The sequence below is a fragment of the Ostrea edulis genome, chromosome 2 (assembly GCF_947568905.1).
Source record: "Ostrea edulis chromosome 2, xbOstEdul1.1, whole genome shotgun sequence".
NCBI lineage: Eukaryota > Metazoa > Mollusca > Bivalvia > Ostreida > Ostreidae > Ostrea > Ostrea edulis.
The window spans coordinates 95,026,611-95,053,842 of NC_079165.1; the positions used below are offsets into that span (position 1 = coordinate 95,026,611).

The 27,232-nt window shown below is 35.9% G+C and overlaps 3 protein-coding genes across 6 annotated transcripts in view; 2 read left to right on the forward strand and 1 right to left on the reverse strand.

Moving 5' to 3' along the window:
• Positions 1-2,252: 2,252 nt before the first annotated feature.
• Positions 2,253-15,190, reverse strand: LOC125682560 (heat shock 70 kDa protein 12B-like). The gene is made up of 5 exons (XM_048923203.2): positions 15,051-15,190; positions 4,236-4,555; positions 3,880-4,098; positions 3,624-3,786; positions 2,253-3,534 (listed from the first exon to the last, which is right to left on the reverse strand). The coding sequence occupies exons 1-5, from the start codon at positions 15,058-15,060 to the stop codon at positions 2,450-2,452; spliced, it is 1,797 nt and encodes a 598-aa protein (XP_048779160.1). The 5' UTR covers positions 15,061-15,190; the 3' UTR covers positions 2,253-2,449.
• Positions 10,913-19,108, forward strand: LOC125682565 (uncharacterized). Of its 2 annotated transcripts, XM_056155613.1 has the most exons (8): positions 10,913-11,108; positions 11,225-12,631; positions 15,349-15,547; positions 15,642-15,730; positions 15,807-16,023; positions 16,170-16,253; positions 16,620-16,700; positions 16,868-19,108. In XM_056155613.1, the coding sequence occupies exons 3-8, from the start codon at positions 15,368-15,370 to the stop codon at positions 17,417-17,419; spliced, it is 1,203 nt and encodes a 400-aa protein (XP_056011588.1). In that variant the 5' UTR covers positions 10,913-11,108; positions 11,225-12,631; positions 15,349-15,367; the 3' UTR covers positions 17,420-19,108. The 2 variants fall into 2 exon arrangements, with proteins under 2 accessions (XP_056011588.1, XP_048779168.2); XM_048923211.2 differs by lacking the exons at positions 10,913-11,108; positions 11,225-12,631 and adding an exon at positions 15,050-15,168.
• A 4,270-nt stretch (positions 19,109-23,378) lies between these two features.
• The window catches only part of LOC125682554 (transcriptional regulator ATRX-like), a 52,844-nt gene continuing 48,990 nt past the window's right edge, over positions 23,379-27,232 (forward strand). The window contains exons 1-2 of one of the 3 annotated variants that reach the window (XM_056155616.1): positions 23,379-24,464; positions 24,788-24,882. In XM_056155616.1, coding sequence (XP_056011591.1) covers positions 24,451-24,464; positions 24,788-24,882 — 109 coding nt within the window. In that variant the 5' untranslated portion in view covers positions 23,379-24,450. Of the gene's footprint in view, positions 24,883-27,232 lie in introns of all 3 variants that reach the window. The other 2 variants (XM_056155614.1, XM_056155615.1) reach the window with 2 other exon arrangements.

A 27,232-nucleotide genomic window follows, 5' to 3' on the forward strand; every position in this document is an offset into this window, starting at 1 on the left:
GTGTTTTGAGCAGATATATATATACATGTATGTGCTTTCTGGGAACATCTATTAAATGCATATGATAACGTACATACTGTTAGCTGCTTGAACTGGCTAATAAAAAACATGTATGTATGCATTACTGAGTATAAAAACAATAGCCACACAGCAATCTAATTAAAATTAGATCTTTGATCCGCTCATGCAATCGCTACACAAAGCGATTGCATGAGCGGATCAAAGATCTAATTTTAATTAGATTGGCCACACAGTTACCATCGTTGGATACCCACCCACGGCTGATCTGACCTTTTACTCCTCACTGAAGTAGAAGACGAGATCAGTCTTAAGTATCGTATCCGAAGATGCAGTTACATTTGATAATTAAAATATGTGTACTTATCTACTAAATAAAATTTAATCTGATTAATAACATTATTTGAATATCTCAATTTGATACAAGTATATGTTTATATATTTGTCACTATAAACAGAGCATGTGTCTTTTAGACTGCGATCTACAACAAATTTCCAGTACAACTTTACGAAATGAACCTTTATTGACAGGTACCATGTGTACAGTTCTTCATGTCCTCATCTTTTTGAACTTAGATTTCAGAAATTCTGAGTTTTATTATTAAGAATGCAGTTTTTTTCTCTATAGTTTCTGGCTATTTGGATTATATTTTAGGGGAAGGGAGTGTCATATTTTTCATATAAAATAAATAAATTTTAATCAGAAATATACAATATACATAATAAAACAATTAAAGATAAGCTGAATATTTTCGAAGGTAAGGACTACTGACCAACAGGGTGGGTAGGTCCAATCCTCGAGCACCCACAAGCACCTGAAGTATGGATACTACTAAACCAACCCCCCCCCCCCACTTCTGATTTTTTTTTTTTGCCTGGATAATTTCTTCCAAATGTGTGGATTCCCTGTCTATCTCAACCTAATATTGATTTATGTAATCGTTTCACGTTATTTGTAAGCTTTAGAGATCGGCCTTCTTTTAGTATTATGAAATGTATTTTAATAAAAGCGTATTAGAACGGTTTCCATCCTAACCCACCCCACCCCGGGGGCCCCATTATTTGAACAAACGTCAATCTGCACTACCTGGGAATGCTTGCTTATCAATATGACTAATCATGGACCCGATGTTCTTGAGAAGAAGAATTTAGGCTTTATATGGATAGTTTAGTATTCCCATGTAAAACTTTGATCTCCTATTGTGGCCCCACCCAACCATAATTAGAAGAAACACCAGTCCGCACTACCTGGGGATGCTTGCACATCAATACGAGTAATTTTTACCCTGTTGTCCGTGAAAGATTTGTCCTATATATACCATGTAATACTTCAAATGATCCCCTATTGTGGCCCCACCCCACACCCCGGGAGCCATGATTTGAACATGCAAACTTGAATCTACATTATGTCAGGAAGTTTTCGTGTGAATTTCATCTCAACTTCTCTGGTCCGTTGGTTCTTGAAAAGATTTTCAAATGACCCCCCCCCCTACTTTTGTCTTTTCTTTATTATCTCCCCTTTTGAGAAAGCATAACTCTTCCATTGAAAAAAAATTGAATCCCCGTTAACCAAGGATGACCAGTGCCAAGTTTGGTTGAAATTGGCCCTGTGGTTCTGAAGAAGACGACAACAGACGGACAAATTTGATCAGAAAAGTTTACTTTTGAGCCTTTGGCTCGGGTGAGCTATGTTGTTCTGGAGGATGACCAGATAGATAGTATTCTCTCTATCATCCACATGCTTTTTGTTACTTTAAAATATGTGAATTATCAATATTTCCCATTAGAGTAAATAGAAAACTTTTATCGTGTATATATATATATATATATATATATATATATATATATATATATATACACGGACAAAATAGTAACTATGGTATCGGGTTTCTAAAGTATGTGAATACTTTTTAAATCGCTGTCCTAGTAGGAGTGTTGGCATCTTCGCTAGCCAAGGGTGACGCTCCACGGTGTTTCTCTTTACCGTGGAGCGTCACCAGTGGCCAGCGAAGATGGAGTGTTGGATGATTAGTTTCTGTTTAGCGCGAACAATGCTTATATAGCACCCCCACCCCCCAAAAAAAACAATAAACAACTCACGAATACCAACCAATCGGCAATCGCCTTACTAGAAACTCTCACACAATACTGATCTTTCACACACCACTCCGCCAATCGGCGTTCATTCCGATGAATGGGACGGGACGGCATATAATAATGGAATGATGAATAAGAATTATACTAATATCTTTAAGCATGTAATCATTCATTACTTTCCTATTATACCGCCGTAACTCAGTCCATCTTTACAATGAAGTTAATTGTATAGACATCTGTAACTTGTCTTCAGGGTTTGAGAAGAATATGGACGGTAACATCTTTGAAGATTCTCTTTGTCAATTCATGACACATGGCGTAAACCAAAATAAAATTACAACAGAAAATCGAAGTGTGTGGAGTAGAATGTGTTTGGATTTTGAAAGTCAGTGGCATGAACTTCGAACTCTGCTCCCCCAAATTTCATAGACACTTTAATTTTTGCGCCTTTCTTCCATCCATCTTGTGGTGGGTTGATAGTGATGGTACCCAGCATCTCGCAGTACTTGTCTGTTGTGAACAACGGGCTTTTCTCGGGGGTTGCAAATATTTGTAGAGACATTGGAGCGTGTGGCTTTGTCACATCGTATATTTTGTCAACGCTGCCATTGACACTAACACTTTCACCGACCCCAATAAATTGGCTGAAGACATCTTTACAAAGCACTTCCTTGTGGTCGTCTTCGTCTATTTGGACCCTTTTTTCAGGTGGGTGTATTTTATCATTGAAATCGACGTAAATAGCAACCCCATATGTATATTTGCAGACACGGGAAGAAATGGTCAACGGAGCATGACCATATAACACAGCTCCTTTAACAACCGCCAAGTCCGGCTCCGGGGGCACCACAACGCGGAGATGGGGAAATGCTTGTCTCACAGCATCTACTATTATATTGGATGTAGAGAATCCACCAACCATCAAAATGGCCGATATCCTGTGTTCAGAATCTTGGTTTTCCAGAATGTTTCGAACATGGCTTATAATTTCTTTTCTTGGGCCGTCAAAGAGCTCTTCCATTAATTCCCTAGCAATAGCAAGCTTGTTTCCTGGTTTGATTTTAATTTTGTCAGCGAATTCCGAATTTGCAACCGCATCCTGTAAACTAATGCCTTTTATTTCTTTTATAAATTCTGAAAGTTGCGCTGGAATAGAGATGATGACTGGTCGAATGCTTTGTCCCAACTTATCTCGGATATGTCTCTTTTTCATCTCAAAGTCTCTCTGAAACTCTAACATATCTGTCCGCCTTTCGATTTTGAATTTCTTCAGAGTATCCTCCCCAAAGATAGATTTAAGCATGTTGAAATAGGCCCTGTCCACATTCGTACCTCCCCAAGCACCTCCGCTAGCAACGTTGAGTTCCTTAAGTGAGTCTTCGTCGACGACTTCATGAACTGTGACGTCACCAGTTCCGCCTATTTGTAGAAAGAATGCCAAATATAACAAATAAACTAATACCTGTCTTTCCTTTATAGACATACAATGTAAAATTCAAGAAGATTACCTCCGAGATCAAGAATCATATAACGAGTCCCAATGCTAAATGGAACTATTTTCGTATTCAGTCCGTCCTCGTCTGTCTGCATCTCTGATGGAACATATTTACAAAATAATGAAGCAGCTTCCGGTTCAAGAGCTAGCTGCAATCTATTTGATGGTATTCCTGCCTGAAATAAGAATATAATTAAATATGGACAAAATAAATGTAAATATTGGGATGCACATTTCAATGTACTTCATGAACATTTATAACGGCTTACTTCCACAGCAGCTTCTCTCATAAATTGTTTAGCGGGCTCGTTCCATATTGCAGGTACTGTAAGGACCCATTGGATGTGCTTATATTCTATACCTAAGGAACGATTTTCAATAGTCTTGAAGAAATGCTTATTCAAGAAGTCAATCGAGTGTTTGAAAACTGTTCGGGCAGAATACTTGCGACCACCTGAATCTTCAATTTCGACGTCACGATTCATAATCTGAAATTGATTATAAGCATATTTTCAAAAACTATTTCAATAGTTTACCGAATTTCGCAGCCCGAAATTCCAAGAAATAAAATTTTCCGTAAGAAATTCCAAGTGATATATGTCGAACTGCAATAATTTTGTTTTACCACTTTGTTATGAAGCATCATTTTGAATCGACGGAAATAATGAAAGTCGTGGTGTTCTTCGTTTTCTATCAACTCCTGATATTCCTCTTCAGCATCGTAACCAAACGAATTGAAAGTGCTATCCGGATTTAAAAGCAAAGTGGTTGGCGTTTTCCATGACGTCAGACCATTTCCGCTTTGTGCCGTCCAAGATGTGTTTGCAAATATGCTTCCAATTCTGTCTGACTCATAGTCATGCCGAAATTGAAAGGCATAGCCAGAGTATGTTGTTCCAAAGTCAATAGCCACAATCAATATGGAGTCCGTCTTCGACACTCTTCCTGTCGACAAAAATATGTTACATGAACATCAAGTTCTTGTCCTGCTTCATTTAAGTAGTAAATTTCATTATTGAAAATACATTAAAACGATATTTAAAATGCTTTCTTTTCTGTTTTATCGGGTGATGAAGGTAGCTACCATTGCAGAAAAATCATATTCGCGGGTTATGTGAAGTTTTTCCTGCCATAATTGTTACCTTCATCACCCCCAAAAACAAAAAAGAAATATATTTTACTGTTTATAATCATATCTTTATGTATTTTTAAAAATATATATATTACTGAAAGATTATATTGTTGACCATTTCGTTACTTTAAACGGAATAGCCAATGCATTGAACTTTGACCTTCACGACGCCACAGGCACCTGAAGTATGGACACTACTACCCCCCCCCCCACACACACACACACACTTTCTAGATTTTATTTTTGGCGGCGATAATTTCTCCGAATATCCCATCCCAATTTCGATTTATGTAATCGTTTCATATTTTTTGTAAGCTTTAGAGATTAGCCCTCTACCGGTATAATAGAACACACTATAATATAAAGCTTAGAAAATAAATGTGAATCGATTTCATTAATCGAAATTGACATGGAATAAACAGGGAACCCACACATTTCGAAGATATGATCGTCGCAAAAACTTCAGAAAGGGGGGATGGATTAGTAGTGTGCAATTAATTCATACTTCATATACTTGTGGACGACACTCCATAATTGGTAATGATTACGAGGACAGGTGGTACTAAAAAACGGATCGAACTAGCTTGCAAAAAAAAAAAAATACAATGTCTATTAAGAAAGCAATGTCAAAGGAAATATAAGAGAAAAGATTCAGTGAATAAAAATATTGATGCTACGTTCCCACTGTCATGCGATCCGTTATGAACGCCACGATTCGTAGCTAATCGCGGAAGTTTTCTGTAATTTCAGGTTTTGATACGAGGTGATGCGAGTTTAAAATACGTTCTCTATGCTGGCGTCAAACTTCCCGAAATTGACACCAAATGCTCATACAAATATGGAATTTTGCGCAAAGATGGCCCTGAACTTGATCCACAGTCAATCAACAGCTGAAGCAAATAACATACCTATGTACAAATGGCTACACGAAGGCAACAAAAAGACACATCATGTATGAGGGTCACATGATGGCTACACGACGTCTATTGAAAGCATGATGCGTTCGAGTTCGGTAACGAAGGAGTCACGAAACCTTCCTATGGTATAAAACCATCAGCCGACTAAGTGTTGGGGAAATGTTTTAAAATCTGCTTTGAAACTGTTTGGCCAGTTGGGACCAAACTATGGTGGAGCGGTCTTTAGATGGTTTCCGTTTATAATTATTTCCGATAACCACGACATGCTTACTTTTCAAGTTTTCCTACTGGTCCTTCGGATGATATCGCAAAACCCGAGGTCCCGTGTCACAGCAGGTGTGTTACGATAAAGATCCCTCCCTGTTCAAAGGCCGTAAGCATCGAGCATAGGCCTAAAATTTGCAGCCCTTCACCGGCAATGGTGACGTCACCATATGAGAGAAAAATTCTCGAGCGGGACGTTAAACAATATACAATCAATCAATCAACAATTTCTATGTTAAAGTCCTATACATGTAGGACTTCAATTTTTAGAAACTTTATATTTTCAAAATATCTAATTGTTGGGTCTTCATTTCATTAATAATTGGAAAAAATAGCAAATATTTCTTATCAAAAGTTCTAAAACAAAAATTTATTACTCCATGCACATTTTCCTTTAAGTTACAATGCAATATAAGAAAATACTTTGTTCATAATCACAATGCTAGTTTCTCGGTATTGATCGTACCGTCGCTGCTTTGTGGAACTAATTACCGAGTCATCTTGTCCTGCCATGGCACCGAACCAGCCTTCGAGTTAAGTAGTGACCCACGTATCTTCTAATTTGCCTTCCTTCCTGGGTTCCAGTATTCCTTGCCCAATCATCGTAAACATCCGGAAGTACTTTGTCATTTCTCCATGCCCCTGGGACGGCATTATGGTTCTGATCCTCTAAATTCATCAGTAGGTGGCTGGATATCTTAATCTGATGATGTTGTGAAGAATTACACAAGTTGTGGTGATTTTTCTGCATGTCTATGGCCTCAGCAGAACTCGGAACTTGTGTGTCAGAATACCAAAGACGATCTCCACTACACGCCTTGCTCTGGAGAGTTTGTAGTTAATTAAATACCCTCTCGTGGTGTTCCATGTTTCTGGTGGTAAAGGGGTTCATCAGGCTTTTGATGATCCTAAAAGTATTGTCCCCTACTATGTAGTATAGGACAGGAACGTCATCACCAGGTGGAGCCTTGTCTCAAGAAAGATTGAATATACAGTATTTTTCAGACTCTCTAAGTTTTCCGTCAGTTCTGGCCCAATGTAGATACTAGCATCGTTGCTGGAACCATCAGAGCCGACTTCAATCCAGAGAAACTTGTATTTTGCATCAACCAGAGCCATGAGGACAATGGAGAAGCCCTTGTAGTTTCTGTACATGGAGCCAGTATCCATGGACAGGTGACCGCCGCATGCAGAGCACCACAGCAGTGTGGAAATTGACATCTATTCTCAAACTGGTCAGTAATGGCGGTCCATTCTCTACACTGGAACACCTCAACAGCAAACTCGGCTTTGATGGGATCGTAGACTTCCTTAATGATAAGGGAGATTATGAGATTATGTTTGAAGGTAACTCTGAAGTTGTAGGATAGACTTGGATAATTGTCACCGCAGGACAGATATCGTAGAGTGATGGAAAGCTTCAGAACAGGAGGGAGATACTTTCTGTAACATGTGTTTTTCTTCTCTGTTCTGCCTTCTACCCTTCGCAGGACCTCATTGTGTAGGCCTCATGGTTGTCTTGTGTAGTTGTAAAAGGCCTCCTCATCCTCTGTCTTCAGCTCATTTAGTAGAGTACTTTAGTGGCCGTATCGTTATCTTCTTTCATCAGACAGTCAATCCCTGACCCATATAGACCTCGGTTTCATCCTTCACCTTGGTTTGTCCCTACCCTAGAAAATAAAAGGCAAAACAATATAAGTACATTGTCCAATGCTAGAAAGGCAAATAGCAAGAAATGACAAAGTGAAATAAGACATGTTTAACTGGATTGAGCGCCTATTTGAGTCTTTGACCAATGTTTACCTGTAAGAGGAGGTGCTGGTCCGGTAAGAGTTCTCATCATTTTCTCTGAAAAGCATCAAAAGAAGCAGTGCTGCTGCCTTATCTTTCCTGGCTGTCTCAAATTATGTCATTCTGCAGGAACTGAATTGTGGTTATGATTGAAGCTTTACACACGTCTCTGCTGTGTGGAGTTGTTCAGTACTGTCCGAGAAAGATACCGTGAGGCTAGCCTTTTATATGTTCACGTTACCATGATACATGTAGAACGCTTGACCTACTCAAATTCGGCTGTCGTTGACACCGTGATCCTATACCAATGCCATCGTACTATAATATGATGGATACACGACGGTAAGACTTCATATAGTCGTGTTGCCATCCTACGAATATCGGGCTGCTTCTTGTTTCCTTCGTATTGTCTTCATGAGGCGAAAAATGTCTGATGGCACCGATGATCAAATGAAGTCGAGACGAAGATGACACGATTTGACAAGATTGTCCTAACCTTGATCTTACGAAAGGCAAAACGTACACACGAATTCAACACGAAATTCAACCTTCGCAAGGTGTTTTGGGAATGCCCTGTCGGAGCCGGAGAAACCCAACCAATGGTCCTACGATGGCTAAAGATGACCTCACTAATGGCCATATTTTTTTTTACGATCAGATCCGAATTTAAACATTTCCATTATCGTGTGTCTATCCGGTGTCAATTTCGGGACCGTGTGACGCCTGCATATACGACTGTTTGTTGCACTTTGATGCGGTAGGTCACGGTAAAATCACATACGTTCTAATCAGATTGTCAAGTTAACGATTGGACATTGATCTCATACGATCATCACGATCCGGGTTCCCGATTTAGGACGATCACATACGTGCAGATACGTCATGAACCGATGCGATAGGATACGATTGTGATCGCGATGTCTTTTACGATCAGGTTCGAGGGTGATTTCGGTTTGAGCTACAACTGGACCCCGACGAATTTATATACAGCTGACTGGCCATTGACATCAACATCTAGAGAGTGAACAATATAACCCACAACCACTGAGATGGCGGAAGTTGGGGTTGATGACAACGTGGCATTTGCAGCTTTACTGTATGCTTATATCATAACTACCGTGACAGATCATTGGGACACCGCAGCATAGCGCGATGCTTATAAATACGGAGACGTTTACGTGCCTCGTCTTGTTCATTTAACATCAACATGTCGCTATGAAGTCGATATGTTGCTGATTTGAAAATTGAACGACTTTTAAAACTTGATATCGACATGTTGATGTTAAATGAACAAGACAAGGTACTTTAACGTTTCCGTACGTAACAGATTGACCGGGATGATCGCGATTTGGGAGCACGATTAGATGCGCTTTGTTACAATGCAGTACGATCGAATGCGATTATAACGAATGAAAATTAATCGTGTTGATTCTAGAAAATATTTTGACTGTCAATTTTTTTTTTCTACGATCAACACAATTGTCACGACTAGCGTCAAAATTAGGCAAGATTTGATACGATCATCACGACTAAATTAGGCAAGATTTGATACAATCATCACGACCGTGACGTCACGACTGACGTCAAAATTAGGCAAGATTTGATACGATCATCACGACCGTGACGTCACGACTGACGTCAAAATTAGGCAAGATTTGATACAATCATCACGACTTTGACGTCACGACTGACGTCAAAATTAAGCAAGATTTGATACGATCATCACGACCGTGACGTCACGACTGACGTCAAAATAAGGCAAGATTTGATACAATCATCACGACTGTGACGTCACGACTGACGTCAAAATAAGGCAAGATTTGATACGATCATCACGACTGTGACGTCACGACTGACGTCAAAATAAGGCAAGATTTGATACGATCATCACGACTGTGACGTCACGACTGACGTCAAAATAAGGCAAGATTTGATACGATCATCACGACTGTGACGTCACGCCTGACGTCAAAATTAGGCAAGATTTGATACGATCATCACGACTGTGACGTCACGACTGACGTCAAAATTAGGCACGATTTGATACGATCATCACGACTGTGACGTCACGACTGACGTCTAAATTAGGCAAGATTTGATACGATCATCACGACTGTGACGTCACGACTGACGTCATAATTAGGCAAGATTTGCCAATACAATCTATCATAGGGTCAAATGCTATCTGACGTGTTTTATGCCGATTGTTAGGCCGTTCTTGGCACACTGATTTTGACTACGCATAATTCCGTTTACCTGACCAAGATATATAGGGCTCATGACAGGTGTGACCGGTCGACAGGGGATGCTACTCCTCCTAGACACCTGATTCCACCTCTGGTGTGTCCAGGGGTCCGTGTTTGTCCAACTCTCTATTTTGCATTGCTTATAGGAGTTATGAGATTGATCACTGTTCGTTATCTCCACCTTTCATTTCATACGATCACCACGATTGTTCCATGATTAAGACCACGATTGCAATCGTGCCGCGAATCGTGATAATGGGAACATAGAGGTATAACTTAAACATTGAAAATTCGACACTATCTATCATAATACACTCCCACAACACCAACATACATATGTACGTATCAAAATATCTCAGTTATATATCTCTGCTTTTCAGTCGTGTTTTTGCTGAATATAACATGCATATTGATAAAACGCGAATACAAAAACACTCAACTGACATGTAATTTCTCGATTATATTATCACCATTTTAACAATTTTATGAATTTAAGAAACTTTAGAACATTTTATATTTTGTTCTTTTTTTATGCACAATTTCTAATATTTTTAATAAAAGAGAGAAAAAGAACAATAAAAATCAGAATAGTAATCCGTATAAACAAAAAACTAATTTCCTTTAAGGATATGTCACATTCTTCCTGCATGAGCAGTTTTGTTGATATGCTTTGTCGAGTAGCCTGTGCTCGCTTTTGACTTTTTTTCTTTGAAACTTGAGAAAATCAATTAGTGCCACGCAAATCAACGAAGCTGGTATCTTTAGAGTAATTTGTTAAGATAATTTCCTTGCATGTCATTTATAATACGGGTTTTTTTTCCTCGCGTTATAAGTAAAATCCCAAAGTAAACGGCGCCCATTTAATATCAATTTCAAGTACATGTTGATAAACTTTTCTCGAGTACCAAGAGATTTGGTGCCGGGCGAAGCTTGTGACGAGAGAAAACAACATACTTAGTACATGTTTCACACGAGTACTTAGAGTCTTTGTGGTTTCTGTTTACTTATCATAACCATTCTGTATGTTTAATCCTTAATTAGAATAAAGGGAATTTATTTTGATGGGTATAATTTTGTACTAGCTGGTTTTGATAATTCGTACCCTTAGGGAAGTTTACCAGTATTCAACAGCCCAGCGATGGTCTACGGTGAGTAGTTTTCAATCATACTTATGATTTATTTATCTACATATTCAAAATATCTTCATTCATGTTTCAAGACTATGTGTCATGTCTGGATTTAAGTCAAAACTTCTTAATATTAGCCATTGTGCCCAGTGTCAGGACAACCAGGTACGGGCTGCAATCCTTTAGGTCCAGTGCTCCTAAGATCTGGAACTCTTTACCAAATGAAGCTAGGCATCTTACCACCTTAAGTCAATTTAAAAGTTTTATTTCCACTTGGTCTGGCCCCACATGTAATTGTAAATCATGCAGATCTTAGGTCCAGTGTACGGAGCTTTATATGTTGCTTCTGCTCTTTTTGTCTATGCAGCGTTTATGTGGTGTGTTTGCATGGCTCAATAGACCTTTCTTTTCTAGTTTATTATTTTTTAGTTAATTCCATCAGCAATGAATTTTTGAATATCTATACGATTAATTTACTACCATTATTGATTTTAATTATATTTAAATTATTTTCAAAATTCTTATACTATTTATCCAGCTTTCTACTTGAAACAGCTTACACTTTTCGCAATATTAGCAACAAACATTGCTAATTGGCTTGAATTTTAATGATGTTTTTTATATACATATACTCTTGCTTGTAGTATTTTATTTCTTCCTCTTAATCTTATGCTTTCGTATCTGTATATTCTTGCATGAAATGTTTTTCTTTTATTTTGTCTTCTTTTGTTAATCTGTGATATGTCTGTGTATATGTGTACATGCATGCTATGTGTCTTTGTCCTTGATATACATGTTTGTGATAGTCGGTTAAAAAGCTCTACAGAGCTTGTGTTTGATATGTTGAATGTATATAGAGCCGATTTTAGATAAAATTTACTTTACTTTACTTTTAGTGAGGACTTTCTTCCGGGCATGATAGAATTATAATATGATATAATTTCTGCGTATGATAAATGAGCTACCAACAGAAGTGTGCTGATAGGGAATTATAAAACTGTCCTTGCCTCTTTTATTTCAAATGACGAGTTAGATTTCTGGATGTGTCGTTTTGTGAACGAAACCTGAAAACAAGATGGTGAGTACTCATTCATGCTATTTTAATGAAGTGTTAGTGATGGAGCATAACAGAGACTGAGAGAGCATGATTTGTATTTATTATCTCATCTCCTGTTTCTGCTGGTTCCCACCAACATTATTTGCTTTTTTTTTTAAATTCAATGTTTACTAAATCATTGGAACATCATGTTCAGAGGGCATTTCACCCTGACCCTGATTACTACTAATCAATGATAATTATTGGTTTAATAATTATGGTAGGGTTACTAAACCGTAAAGCTTGGCCTAGGGGTGTACTAAGTGATTTGGTAAAGGGGAAAATCTTTTGTGTGAAACAGATACTAAGAACAGTTTTTTGACACCATTCATCGACAGGATCAACTCAATGCCTGGACAGGGGACGCTATCTTGAATCGTCCAGTCACTTCTTCCCCAGACGTCAAGCAATACAGTAGAAAAATTACCTTCTCCCGTCCTGTTTCCAGGTAAAGAAAGTTTTACTTATCAATTTTTGGTATCAATTTTCCAGTACTTTTTGTATTCATCTGGGGTTTTTTGTTTTTTTGTTTGTTTGTGTTTTTTTTTTTTTTGTTTGTTTTTGGTGAATTGTTGCACATAAACGTTTTATTTCAAAGCTTGTGAAATCTGAATAGTCTTACAGAATTATCTTTAATTAATGATTCATTAATCGCCAGAAAATGTTTTCTTTAATTATTCCATGTTCACTTTGCACAAGTCAACTTACCCCCAATGCTACCGGGTTAGATTCTATTTCTGTAAAGTTGTTGAAAATTGGCTCAGACTGATTGTCGCAATTTTACTTACATGTCTATAAAAAGTGGTGTGGTTGCATCCGAATGGAAGAAAGATAAAGTTACTTACCCTCTTTTTGAATCTGGTGACAATTTTAAGGTGAACAATTATCGACCCATGTCAGTTTTAGCAATCGTCAACAAAATTATAGAAAAGCATGTTTTGAACTCATTTTACGAGTATTTGGATAAAATCAATCTTTTAACCGAACATCAATCCGGTTTTAGACCAAAGCATTCATGCGAAACAGTACTTCATAACATTATTGAAAAATGGTTAAGTAATATAGATAGTGGCAAATTAACAGGTGTTCTTTTTATTGATCTTAGTTAAGGCTTTGACACTGTAAACCACCAAGTATTGTTACACTAGCTTTTATCATTTGGTATTCGTCAAAATTCTTGCAAAAATGGTTTCAGTCTTATCTTAGCGGAAGATCACAATGTGTTAGATGGAAAGGTGTTTTGTCAGATGAAAAAGATGTTACAATAGGAGTGCCTCAGGGGTCCATATAGGGTCCATTGTTCTTCATTTTATTTGTTAACGATTATCTTAAATGCCTAAAACACTCAAATGTCTCTATATATGCAGATGATACATCTCAGGATGTTTCACATCAATCTATTGATGTTATTGAGCAAAGGTTGCATGATGATCTTTTAAACTCCATGAAATGGATGGAAAGTAATAAACTTACGATGAATTTAGAGAAAACACAATGTATGTTGATTGGCACTGCACAAAAACTCTCAAAGTGTAGAAAAATGTGTATCAAAGTAGGAGATATAATTGTTTAAGATACTTTTAAAACGGCCAAACTTCTTGGTGTACAAATAGATGAATGTCTTACTTGGTCTGTACAAATTGATTCTTTATGCAAGAAACTTTCACAGAAAATAGGTATTTTACGTCGTCTGCAAACTTTTATGTCAAATGCAGCATTATTGAAAATTTATAACACTGTTATATTTCCTCATTTTAATTATTTTTGCACAGTTTGGTGCTCAAACAAAATTACAGAGTTTTTATTGACAGACTTTTCAAATTACAGAAAAAGGGCAACACGAATTATATTGAATGAGAAAGTAACTCAGACTTATACGGTTGCCATTTTTAGTGTTCTTAAATGGATACCTATTCATGACTATTTTATACATATAGAAAACTAGTACTTTCTTTTAAGGTTCTTAAAAATATGACAACAGAATATATGAACGTTCTTAGTTTTGTCAGCAAGTTAGTTCCAGAACAACAAGAAGTAGCGATGGTGGCATTTTATATTTACGAAAGTTCGAACTGACGGCTTTTTAAGGTATCCTCCACAATTTTATCGAATCAGTTGCTCGAGTCTGCCAGAAGCTGTGGTTCTATTACATCTTTTAAATCAGCATATTTGCAGCATAATTACTCAAATAAGTGATATATAGATATGTATGTTTATTTTCCCCCCAGTGATATCGTGTGTATATTTTATGTATATATCTTATATTAATATGTTATATATTTTTCTACTAATTGTGATTTCCTGTCTAAATAAAGAATTTATTATTATTAACGCAACTGAATCTAGGGGGGGGGGGGGGTCTACTCCACAACCGGATGTCGTTTCCGGATGTGCAGTAAATGTTTTAAGTTGCGAGATTCTTGTTTAAAAATTCGTCTCCGTCAAAAATACTTTTATAAATATTAGATGTATGTTTTAAATTTGTACACCGCTATGCAATGTCCTCTTTCCAGTACAGTTTATGCATACACATGTAACATTGATGTGATAAAATGCTTGTCTAAGCAATAACGGGATTACTAGCATGACAAGATTGAAAGAAAAAAAGTTTAGGTTTATATTTAGGTCACATGGGTCAGGAGTTGCGCATGTTGTTCAACACAGGAACATGCATGTGTTATAGATATTATTGCAATAGATGTATATATGATTTCCTATTCCGTAATCGGGTGGGCTTCAATCTACACAAGTTCTGCGAACAATATATTTTCAAAACGAAAGTGCTACATATGTGCCGCGCCGCTTACAGGTACCAAGAAACACACGAATCAATAAAATAAACCAAAGATAATATTGCTCTAGCAAACCTTTTGACATATTTGCCGTCTCAAGTCACCAACTTTATCCAACGTCAGGGTTTCCACCTAAATCAGACAAAGCACATCACAATGTAGATTGTCGCTATACGTGTACTAGGAATTCCAGGTCAAACTGCCTACCTGAAGGGATTTGTCATTTAAGTCAATAATGCTAAATCGAAAGTAGCCAAAATTTATATATCACGCAGAATTTGAGGAAATAAGCAAGGTGCAAGACATCTCCAGATATGAATGGACAATATATAGAATTCCTTGTGTTATAACTGTGATTGTTTATTGTATCTAGAAAGACACGGGTTGTTGATATGGGAAATGGTGTTAGTAACAATCCGGGTGCGCTGGCAGAGAAATCTGATAAACGTCAGATAACCAAACATGGCTACCAACAACTTTGTGACCTTTTGGGCGACTATAGGGACAGAAAAACACCCTTATCGGTGGACGACATTGCAGCTCTCCAGGGATTTCTCCCTACTACCCAGCAGGTATATATTTAGATATTCAAGGTAGTGTTTTATTGGAGGGGTCATGTAGAATTTCAATACTTTTTAAAATATCAAATTATACTTCTAACTCTAGGGTGAATATTCACAAGCAAGAGAGAGTTTAACAGCAATGAAAAGAGAGCTTTCAAGTCTTCAGAAACAGCGCCAGGATATCTTAAACAGGTAAAATTTAATGACAATAGCAAACAGAAATCTACAAGATCAATCATAACAATGAACAACATATACATATTTATAGGATATCGGAAGTAGCAGGTGCCCGTTTGAAATCCAATAATCCTGCTATAGCGGACCTGAGTGACCAAAATCGACCTAGTAAGTTGGCAGAAAAATTCTCCGAACTTTATGACAACGAATGGACAGACGCGGCAGAAGAAATGAAGAAGGTGATGAAATTTACCAAGGAAGAAGATAGAGATATTGGTGCCATCAAGTTCCTGTTTGACTTCACAAAGGTAACGAATTAACCACTAGCTTTTTATCCATCGCGGAAAAGGATTGAACTAGTTTTATCATATAAGTTGTCTTTAAAATGCACATACATCATTCGAAATGTTTGATATTTTCTGTGTTCTATGTTTTAATCTCTCTTTCATGAAAGGCTACGTATGATCTGTGTAGGAAGAAGACAGAAGAGCAATTAAGACAGGTCCAGAGCGCTGTTTGTTTTCACAATGACTCTCGGGTGAGTATTATATAAAATTTGATTCGCTATCATTGGATCACATGTCTATTGTACATTACGCATATTATACAGCATGTTATTTTCCATAAAATCGAAAAACAGCACACTGCATACACACAATAAGTTACAAGAATAGAAATCTCCATTTCATTATGTGTCGAATTTTAGTGTACATATACATCACAAGTGTCTGTAAGGAAATGAATACCAGTAATTCAATAATTATAGCCCTTTGAGGAGGTCCGCTACTAGGATCTATATCGAGCTGTTGGGAGATATGACAATTAACCAAGCACTTTAATAAAAAAAAAATTAAAGAAATTGCAACTATTAGTTATCACTTTTTACATGCACTTTGGTTTGAAGGACTTGTCAGTGGAACTGGATAGAAAATGTCGGGATTTGATCCGGGAGCACTGCGAGGTTTCTCTCTGTCAAGCTGTAGAGGTAAATCTCCAGAACATTGTGGTAGACACGATCTAATAAGAATTATTAATTACGTGAGGATCTAATAGACAGGCGTAGACTTCATTTTCGAATTTCGTTGGAATTTAATTAGTAATTAATTTTTTACTTCTTGGTGCAGAAGACTATTTATAGTTATTTTATTTCAGGTACTTCCAGCTGATGTTATTAAAAGTTTGCCAATCTCTGAAGAACTTAAACTTAGTATGGACCAACTGAAAAACGGCACACACACCATGGTCTTCTTTAAACTGTGTACACGCCTTTGTTGGATGATGGCACTTCAAGATCCGCCTATCTGTATGGTTACAAACACCGACTCCACGGAGATATACCGAGCATACACGAGGTCTGGTGACGTCATAGAGTATGTCGTATGGCCAAGTCTTTTGTTACATGAAGATGGACCTCTTCTTTACAAAGGAGTCGCTCAGTTCAGGAGAAAAAGTGCCGCTAATCCACAGGTCACGACTGAAGCCAAGCCTTCCAGTGACAGCCGTGAACATGAAACCCCTTCCATTGAATCATCTTCAGATTATGAAAATGTTAATTTTGTAGAAAAGGACACAAATTCTAACAATATTAGAGGTACTGTGAATATCAACATGAAGAGCGAAGGGGGAGAGTCACCGAGTCAGACGCAAAAAGGAAAGTATAGATACGTAATAACAGTCGGTAAAATATCAAACGACGAAGTGTGATCAGAGACAATGGATGTATTATCCTATCCTTATATCATTATGAATGTACTCGAAATATTGTCAAACTGAAAACCGGTTGGACTGCATATGCATTGTACTTTTGTTTTGTCAAAATTTCTGGGGTAACTTGTCCCTTCCTCCGGAGAATTCAACTAAATTACCCACAGCAATAATTCTCTATGTTTGACACCATATGCGGAAAAAGAGTGTATTATACAAGACATAACTCACACGCGCGCACGCGAGCCCAAACATGGCATAAGGAGAATTGCACATACAACAGGCGCGTAGCCAAAAAGAAAATGAAGTGTACGTTGTTTTCGACTGGTATACATGGTAAATGTTACTGATGCATGTAGCATAATATTCTATTCTGTCTACTACATGTACCAATATGATATATTCGACAGGATGTTAATGATTTGAAGGACTTTAGATTTGATTGCATGGACATTATGATGTTGATTAAATTATAAACTGGGACTATATAATGCAGTTATTTTTAGGCACAAATATTTTAAAGGCAAATCTCTCTCTCTCTCTCTCTCTCTCTCTCTCTCTCTCTCTCATATCTCTCTCTCTCTCTTGATGTGTACGCAGTTGCGTACTTGTATATAGGCAGCTACCGCCTGTACAAAGAAAGAAAACCAAAAGAGACAATATGACATACATATGTATGTATATCGTTTTGGAGAAAATTGTACATTCTACAATTGCTAGAGGGACAATGTTATACAAATCTAGATTTATATTCGAAAACCTTAAAATTCGATAATCTTGATATTTATATGCAAAATATTTTTATTCTTGATTTATATTCAATAAATATTTCATTTATATAGTATTCGATAATCTTATCTATATTTGATTATTTTGTTATCCATATTCCATAAATCTTGATTTATATTCGATAATCTTGTTAATTTAGATTATCAAATCTAAATCAAGATTTGTTGAGCATAGATAAAAGAATTACCGCATATAAATCAAAAGTTTGGCATATAGATATTAAGGCTATCGAATATAAATAACAAGGTTATCGAATATGTATCAAGCTTTATCGCATATAAATAAAATTTTCAGCATATATAAATCAAGATTATCGAATATGGATCAAAATTTTTGCATATAAATATAAAAATTGTCGAATATAAATAAAAGATTTTGCGTATAGATATCAAGATTATCGAATAGATATCAAGATTTTCACGCATGTAAAACGTAATATTATTCAAATTTTTAATTTATTTGCGAAAATCTTTATTATATTCGATAATCTTACTATTCATATTCGATAAATCTTGATTTTTATTCAATAATCTTGAAATATAGATGCGAAAATTTTATTTGTATGGGGATAAATTTTGATTTATATTCAATAATATTGAAATTTATATTCGATAAATTTTGATTTATATGCGATAAATTTTGATTTATATTTGATACCCTTGTTATTTATATTCGATAACCTCATTATGTATATTCGATAATCTTGATATTTATATTCGATAAATTTTGATTTATGTTCAATAATCATTTTCGATCAATCTTGATGTATATTCAATAATCCTGATATTTATATTCGATAAATTTTGATTTATATTCAATGATCTTGATATTTATATGCGATAAATATATTTATTTTTATGCGATAAATTTTGAAATATATTCAATAAATCTTGATTATGTGTTTAGAATTTGAAATGAAATAACCACATGAAAACGAAAGATGCGTTGTTTGCCTAATTACAGTTATTGATTAATTGATTGTATATTGTCAATCTGATTAAAATCAGATCCTCGATCCGCTCCTTTATTTCTTTTGATTTGTCGCTACTCGAAGCGACAAATCAAAAGAAATAAAGGAGCGGATCGAGGATCTGATTTTAATCAGATTGGTATATTGTTTAACGTCCCTTTCGAGAGTATTTCACTCATATGGAGACGTCACCAATGCCGGTGAAGGGTTGCAAAATTTAGGACTATGCTCGGTGCTTATGACCATTGAGCATGGAAAGATCTTTATCGTGCCACCCCTGCTGTTTTTACGTATGGTCTCATCCGAAGGACCGCCCCATTTAATCGCCTCTTACGACAAGCAAGGGGGTACTGAGGACCTATTCTAACCCGGATCCCCACGCGACCTGTAGTAACGGTTAATAACATGTCATGCTGGTGTGTAATTAGTTCGAAGTGTGACATTTGCGGAGATATGTTCATATGTTCAACGGAAAGTCGCTGATTTTCAAGTGATATTGTTTACAACGAATGGAAAAAGTTTTTCTTTAATTTGGTTGTTGCTTTTATAAAGAACTTTGTATGTGTTTTTATAAACTAGAGTAAACCCCAGTTAATTGAAATTAAAAACCAAAAATTTCCATGCTTTTTAGAATTTTCCAAATGACCCGCCTTCTTATTGAGTCAGCATCAGTAGAAGGCACAGGGTCTAAGCCCGTTTTGGGCCTAAACTCTGTGATACTATAATTATATATCTATAGTATCACAGAGTTTGGTCCCAAAACGGGCTTATAGCCCCTGTGCTAACGGGGGTGGGTTGGGTGTTGTAATTAATGTTCTTCCCTGGTTTTACTTTCCTTATTTTCAGAATTTTAATTAGTTCTAATATTTCGAAAAACGTGAAAATATATTCTGCACAACAACAAAGAGTATTCTGAACTCCGACTGCCGGACAAACTGATCACGTGATCAGCAAATACAGCTACAAGATTAACAATACGCTCAAAAAATCCGAGCAAATTACTCTTGTACTAATTCGTAGATCTTCACTGGCTTCCCAGTTGAATACAGAATTCAATATAAGATCCCTCTTTATAGTTTCAAATCTCTCAACAACCTATCTCCAGTTTACATAAAGGATATCCTTACAGTTTACAATCCCACACGATCATCAGGTACATCTGACACGTACGAAAACATATGGGGATCAACGTTTGGATAAGGCCGCATCGGGTCTCTGAAACTCTCTGCCTTTTAAACTCAGACAATGCACGGTGCTTTACAGTCTAGTTTTAAAGAGGACCTCAAAACGCATCCTTTTAGATTAGCTTTTAATTTGTGATTTTTTTTTTTTACATTACAGCTCTTACAGTGCTGATACATTTTTTTTTTTTTACAAAAAAAAACAAAACAACAACAACAAAACCAAAACAAAAAAACAACAACAACAAAAAAAAAACAAAAAACAAACAAACAACCCCCCCCCCACCAGTTGCTATTTGAACGGTTGTTTGTTATTATACTTATGTCCTTTCTGTGTATAAAATGATTCCTAAGGGTTGTTTTAAATTGTTTTATTTGTCATTATGGTAATTATATAATTACATTAGGCGCTATATATATATCAATAATAATAATTATTATGCATTTTAATTCTGACACTATGAATATTTCATTCACATGTACATGTATGTGCACATCGATTTTATATTATCTTTTCTCTTACAGTTGTAAAGCGCTTTAGAGAACTAATGTTGATAGGGCGCTAAATAAATCTTTTAATTACAATTACAACCAGTGTCCTGTCTTCGAATTGTAAGTAAAATTGTCCCCCCCCCCTTTTAATTCTGTTTGTAAACAAAAACTGACATCACACATACACACACATCATGGATACCACTTCCGCTCAGAGACTACCCAAGATTGAAGTTACGATCACAGGCACCTGTACACAGTGTGGATGGCAATAAGCCGCATATACATAGACCTTATGATATTGTACATACCCCCCTTTTCTATCCAATGAAAAAATAAAAATAGAACCAATAATTTATCCAAAATATGTCATTTCCCCGCCGATCACCTTCAGAGGGTGTTCTGCATAACCAGTTTCTACGTCCTTAGATAAGCTTTTGAGATGACCACTTGTGAGATCCTAATATATCATACATGTAATATACATATTTATTTACAATAAATTATGCTGAATTTCAACTCTTGAAAAATGCAGTTTTAATAACAATCACAATAAAGTAGATTTGTATGTATCATTCAGGAAATATAACCGGAACAAGGCTCTCTGTATATTTTCTCGTTATGCGTTTTAAGAAAAAATGCCATGAATTATTGCAGTAGTCTGTAGGTTTTTTTTTAATTGTTTAATTGAATATCGATTTATTACATATTATCTTCTATCTATTTATTTAGAAAATGATGTACAGTTCAATCATTGGCGTATGTACGTATTAATCATTAATTGCTTACACATTAAGCCGGAAAGGTTTGGCGATACATTTGACAGTTTAAGGAATAAGTCCAAAAGGCAATAAATATTTCTGAATGTTTAAAGACTTTCGATTTGAAATGTATATAATACATTTAATGATAAATTAAAGTGCATTAATTTACCGAAGAATGTTCAAAAATGAATACATGTAGGTAAGTGTAATTGCCCTCGGGATCGACGAAATAGAGTTTTTTTGGCGGAAAATTCAAAATTTGGAAATATATTTTCAAGCAAAATGTAACTGTATTTTTTTGTAATCACATTATATTATTACATAATTATGCAAATTATATGTAAATTAAGTTTATGACGTCATGCATAAATTATGCTAATTAGGGTCACCTTGAGGTCAATCACGTGACTTGAACGTCACTTCCAATCGTCCGCCATTTGCAGAATATGAGACAATAAACAGCAGAACCAAGGTTTGACGGAAGTAGCATTAAATGTAAGCCTAAAACTATAATGCCATTATACTCTTAAACTGAGATTATAAGTATCCGTATTCCATCCCAGTATAAAGTACCATTTTCATTGGTCGAATACGGAAACACATATTTACCGTATTTTAGCGCCATTTTGTGGATCTGTACAAGTGATCCCCCGTCATGCCGATTAGGCTGGTTGGTCTTGATATTAAGTAAAATGTGAAATGCCGAAACAAATAGATTAATCACTAACTGGTGGTGAATTAGTTTTCATTATTTTTGCTTAGCATTCATACCATTGGCCAGTGATTTCTTAAATGCATATACATGTGTTGTCAAAACCTGTATTCAGAGTGATGTCCCTTATCTTCATTTTCACAATGCGACGACGATGAATGTTACACGATTTGATAATACAATAAATTAGCAGCAGGCATTAACGCAAAGAATAAGTATGATTTCAGGTTTCTTTGAGAAAGAAAACAAGTGTTTAAAATTATAAGCATAAATAAAAAGATGCGAATGTAATTATGATAAAATGAGATTGTCAGTTGTTTTGTTTTTTATTCAAGTGTAGGCTATAATACTTTGCTTGTCTGGTAGTTTTTTGCTGTTCTACGCCAATAAAATAATGTTTAATTCTCAAAAATTGTGTTTTACTGCGCAGACCTAGCTATTAAATATAGAAGAATTGATTCAGCATGTTTTTAAAATAATAAGCCTGATCACATATTTTGGTAATCCGAGATTCCTCTGACTCTTACCCCCGCTTTTATATTTGACATGTGCGGGGGAGAGTCAGAGCGGACTCCATATTGAAAAGTGGGAATTCAGCGACACCAGCTGGTGTCGCTGCTTTACCTACCTCTTACAACTTTATTTCGCGGATCTATCTTCCAAGACGTGAGAATTCAGTTAACGGAAGATAAATCTATAAATAGATCATGATCAATACGATGCTATCGCCGTTTAAACGGCCCTAACACCGACAAATGGAGCATCACTTGAATTAGGTCGCCGCCTCGCCATTTGATTTCTTTGCGCATGACGTCAGCACATGTAAACACAAAATTCCATCGTTTAAACGGCGATAGCATCGTATTAATCATGATGTATTTGTAGAATAATCTTCCGATAACTGAATCCTCGCGTCTTGGAAGATGGGTCCGCGAAATCAAGTTGTAAGAGGTAGGTAAAGCAGCGACACCAGCTGGTGTCGCTGAATTCCCACTTTTCAATATGGAGTCCGCTCTGACTCTCCCCCGCAGAAGTCACAAAATAAAAGCGAGGTTAAGAGTCAGAGGAATCTCTGATTAATATTTTGGGTTTCAAAATCAGCATAGCAGGGCTGTGTGTTACAGTTAACCAGATATTCTCAATACATTACACCATATATACTGGATATATATGGGATTTTACTTTGATAATGTTAATGTTTGTTAATAAATTTCATAATTTTACATGCCAGGTTTTTATTTTATTTTATTTTTTTATCTGTGTCTAATATTTTATAAATATTTGATGTGTTGGATTTGTTTATCAAGTTTTTAAACAGATGGTTCAGTGCATCAATCATTTCACTTTCATAATATCTTTCGTAACTGACAATTCTATTTTCTAACTGAAATAAGGGATAATAATGTTTTCTTCCAATTTTTCTCTATTCGCACACCCTTTTAAAAATCAGAAATAGATTCATTTGTACTTACGACTAATGATACCGCTGGACACACACATAATATGTATGTATTGGTAATTCGCTACACCTCTACAGCAGGTTTGATGCTACTATATAATACGATGCACATAAAACATGAATTGCCCAGTCTATGTTAAATGTCTTAGACCTTTGGATTGCATCTGGTCTCTATTTGATTCACTTGATCATATATTGTATGCAAGAATATTTCCTTCATGTTGTTAGAAGTTGTTTATGATGAGTTGTTTTGTTTCTTTTTTCCTCTTATTAATGAAAAAGGAATTCAAACTCTTGCGGATTGTAAATCAGGCTTTGAAAAAGCAACCTGTATTGTTTTATGATATGTTATGGTTCAGCACTTCTTCCTTTATAGTGTATGTAGAAGCTCTTCACAGGTCTAGATTAATTATATTGTTAATAATCTATTTTAGAAACATTTTCTGGTTTGATAATGAAATAAGTCACATAAATCACTACTTTCTTGGCAAGAAAGCATAGGGTACAACAGTCTGATGATCATATCTTTGATCAAGTTATCATTTTAGTCTTGATTTCTGCTTGAGTTACAAATGAATACAATTCATTAAATTATCTTCTGTGACAGACAGTTCTGAACATTGAATATCATTTTTAACCAGTTCTTATTTTTTGTTATTTGCAGATGTCAAATAGAAGGTAATGTATACATATTCTGGTCATTTGTAGATCCCCCCCCCCCTATAAATCTCTAAAACGTAAAGTGATGTATTACATGTAAATTATTAGTACTTCGAACATGTAAATTATTAGTACTTAGAACATTTAATTGATGGAGAAACTGAGATTTACGTTTTTGAATAGTGGAAGTACAGACAATGACTGACTCCATGATCTTGACAATTGACGCACTCATTGATATGTAGACTAAAGCAAAGCATTCAAGACAGTGAAATGTTTTTCATCCTTGTGAATTGGTCATTGAGATATCCTTGTTACGAATACATCATGTTATATTTCAGGAAACCAACAAGTACAAAGAGAGCAGATTCAGATGAAGAGCGTGAAACAAATGGTGCTGATGATTCTGATAACCAGATGGAATACTTGCCAGAAGGTTTGAAAAAATTAAGTTAGAATGTTAGGAATTTCCTATTCATGGATATTGAAGTTGTTGAATATTTTGCATTGGGATTGAAGTTCTCGCAATTTTAAGTTCAACAAGAATTGGTGACTTTCTTGTCAAGGCTTCTTCCTGAAACCTGATTGGGACATCCTACTCCTATTAAATTTTAGCTATTCCAAAATGTTGGCATTACAGTTGATAGATAAAGTTCAGTGATTGGTATGTTTCAGACAGAAAATGGGTATCAAAACTAGTACATGCTGGCTAGTCTGTGACCAGTTAAATCTCTTAGTTCTTCAATAATTTTAATGCTGTGTGCTAATGATGAAACAATTGTCACCGACAATCTAATGTCGATCATTTTTATACCCCTGAGATCGAAGATTGGGGGGCATATTGTTTTTGTCCTGTCTGTCATTCTGTAATTCTGTCATTCTGTCTGAAACTTTAACCTTGCTAATAAGTTTTGAACAGTAAGTGCTAGAGCTTTGATATTTCACATAAGTATTCCTTGTGACAAGACTTTTCCGTGGGTACCAACATTTTTTACCCTGTGACCTTGACCTTGGAGTTTGACCTACTTTTTAAAAACTTTAACCTTGCTAAGAACTTTTGAACAGTAAGTGATAAAGCTTTGATATTTCACATGAGTATTCCTTATGACAAGACCTTTCCGTGGGTACTAAACCTTTTGACCTTGACATTTGACCTACTTTTTAAAAAAAATTGACATTGATCATAACTTCTAAATGGTAAATATTAGATCTTTCATATTGCACATGAGCATTTCTTGTGACAAGATCTTTCTATCGGTACCAAGATATTTGTCCTTGTGACCTTGGCCATCTTCGGAATTTGCCATTATCGGGGGCATTGTGTTTCACAAACACATCTTGTTGACTCTTTGATTCCAATTATCGATTCTATTTTTCATAATCGATTGTCGCCTGTACACCAATTAATATGTAATCCGAGATTCATCTGACTGTTAATCCCGCTTTTATATTGAGATATATGCGGGGGAGAGTCAGAGTGGACTCCACGTTGAAAATTGGGAATTCAGTGACACCAGCTAGTGTGTATACTGCACATCTCCAAATAACCCCCAAAATAATAAACATTTATTAACTACATGTAAATACCGATTATATCGATCATTGATCGATACAGTTCTTCCAATTATGACCGATTATCAATTATGACCGATTATCGATTATGAAGTTTTTCCGATTTTTCAACACTACTGTGTGCTAAAGTATATTTTCCTGTAATTTTTTGTTGAAATTTTGGAGAAACTCCAGTAGTGGATTCCGAGGGAAGATTTTGCTTTAAAAAGGTAAATCAATACAATATGAGGGTTGACCCTCCCTCCTTTAAATCCAAAATTGATGGTAGACACAACCCCCCCCCAACCCCCAACCCCCCCACCTTCACCCCCCCCCAACCCCCCAACCCCCAACCCCCCATAAAAATTCCTGGATTCGCCCCAGACCTTTATAAAAATTTGATATTTATTATCACTTTGTGATGTAAGAATCATCATTGCAACACTATTAACTTACGTAGGCCTTTTGTACCTAAGAGGTACATAGGCCACAGACAACACTCCTCCATTGTCTTCTGCTTTGTGCTTGTCTGTTTAGATCATGCCATTTATATCCCCGGGATCCATTTCGGCTGTTACATTCCTCATCCAGGTGTTCCTAGGTTTACCATCTTTGCATTTCCCTGAAGGTTCAGAACAGGCACTTCGGTTCATGGATTAGATAATTAGGACTATGATACAGGGGGCATTGCATTCCCAATCCCTGGGGTTCCACCGGAAAGCCTGTCTAGTGATAAAGTTTGATAGCTTTTACAGTGTATGCACTATCAGGGGTTTTCCTGGTTTATTTTTGGGTCGGTTACCATTCCCAATCTAAAAATCACCAATATTTTTCCAATTTTCAATCGTTTTTCCCCAATCAAATGTCTGTGAAATTCTATACATGGAGAGTCAGACACAATTGATAGTGATTTCTTTTCTATAAAATATTGGAGTGCAGAATTGTAAAAAACGATCAGCATTCCTTTGAAAACTATGTTATATGAAGAACTTCAAGTGGTGCTTATGAATTGCCAAATGTTCTGAGAATATTTTATCGTAAAAACATTTATATTTATGTAATCTAGAAACTTTGGTAATGGTGAAATGAAGCTTATAAAGTGACAGATTTTCTTTTCATCATTTTACAATAATACAGATTTTTAAATTCAAAAGCTTTGATATTGCTGACTTTGGTAAAATCATCTATTAAGTTAATGATGACATGCTATCTTGCACTGACAAATGATGAAAACG

What these genes read in the sequence shown, in the direction of transcription:
- LOC125682560 (XM_048923203.2), bottom strand. An exon ending in TGAGAGAAGCTGCTGTGGAA is followed by an intron (nt 3,787 to 3,879) that starts GTAAGCCGTTAT and finishes TTCTTATTTCAG; the next exon opens with GCAGGAATACCATCAAATAG. An exon ending in TATGATTCTTGATCTCGGAG is followed by an intron (nt 3,535 to 3,623) that starts GTAATCTTCTTG and finishes TTCTACAAATAG; the next exon opens with GCGGAACTGGTGACGTCACA.
- LOC125682565 (XM_056155613.1), top strand. Translation starts at nt 15,368, where the DNA reads ATGGGAAATGGTGTTAGTAACAATCCGGGTGCGCTGGCAGAGAAATCT. An exon ending in TTCTCCCTACTACCCAGCAG is followed by an intron (nt 15,548 to 15,641) that starts GTATATATTTAG and finishes TTCTAACTCTAG; the next exon opens with GGTGAATATTCACAAGCAAG. An exon ending in GTTTTCACAATGACTCTCGG is followed by an intron (nt 16,254 to 16,619) that starts GTGAGTATTATA and finishes TTTGGTTTGAAG; the next exon opens with GACTTGTCAGTGGAACTGGA.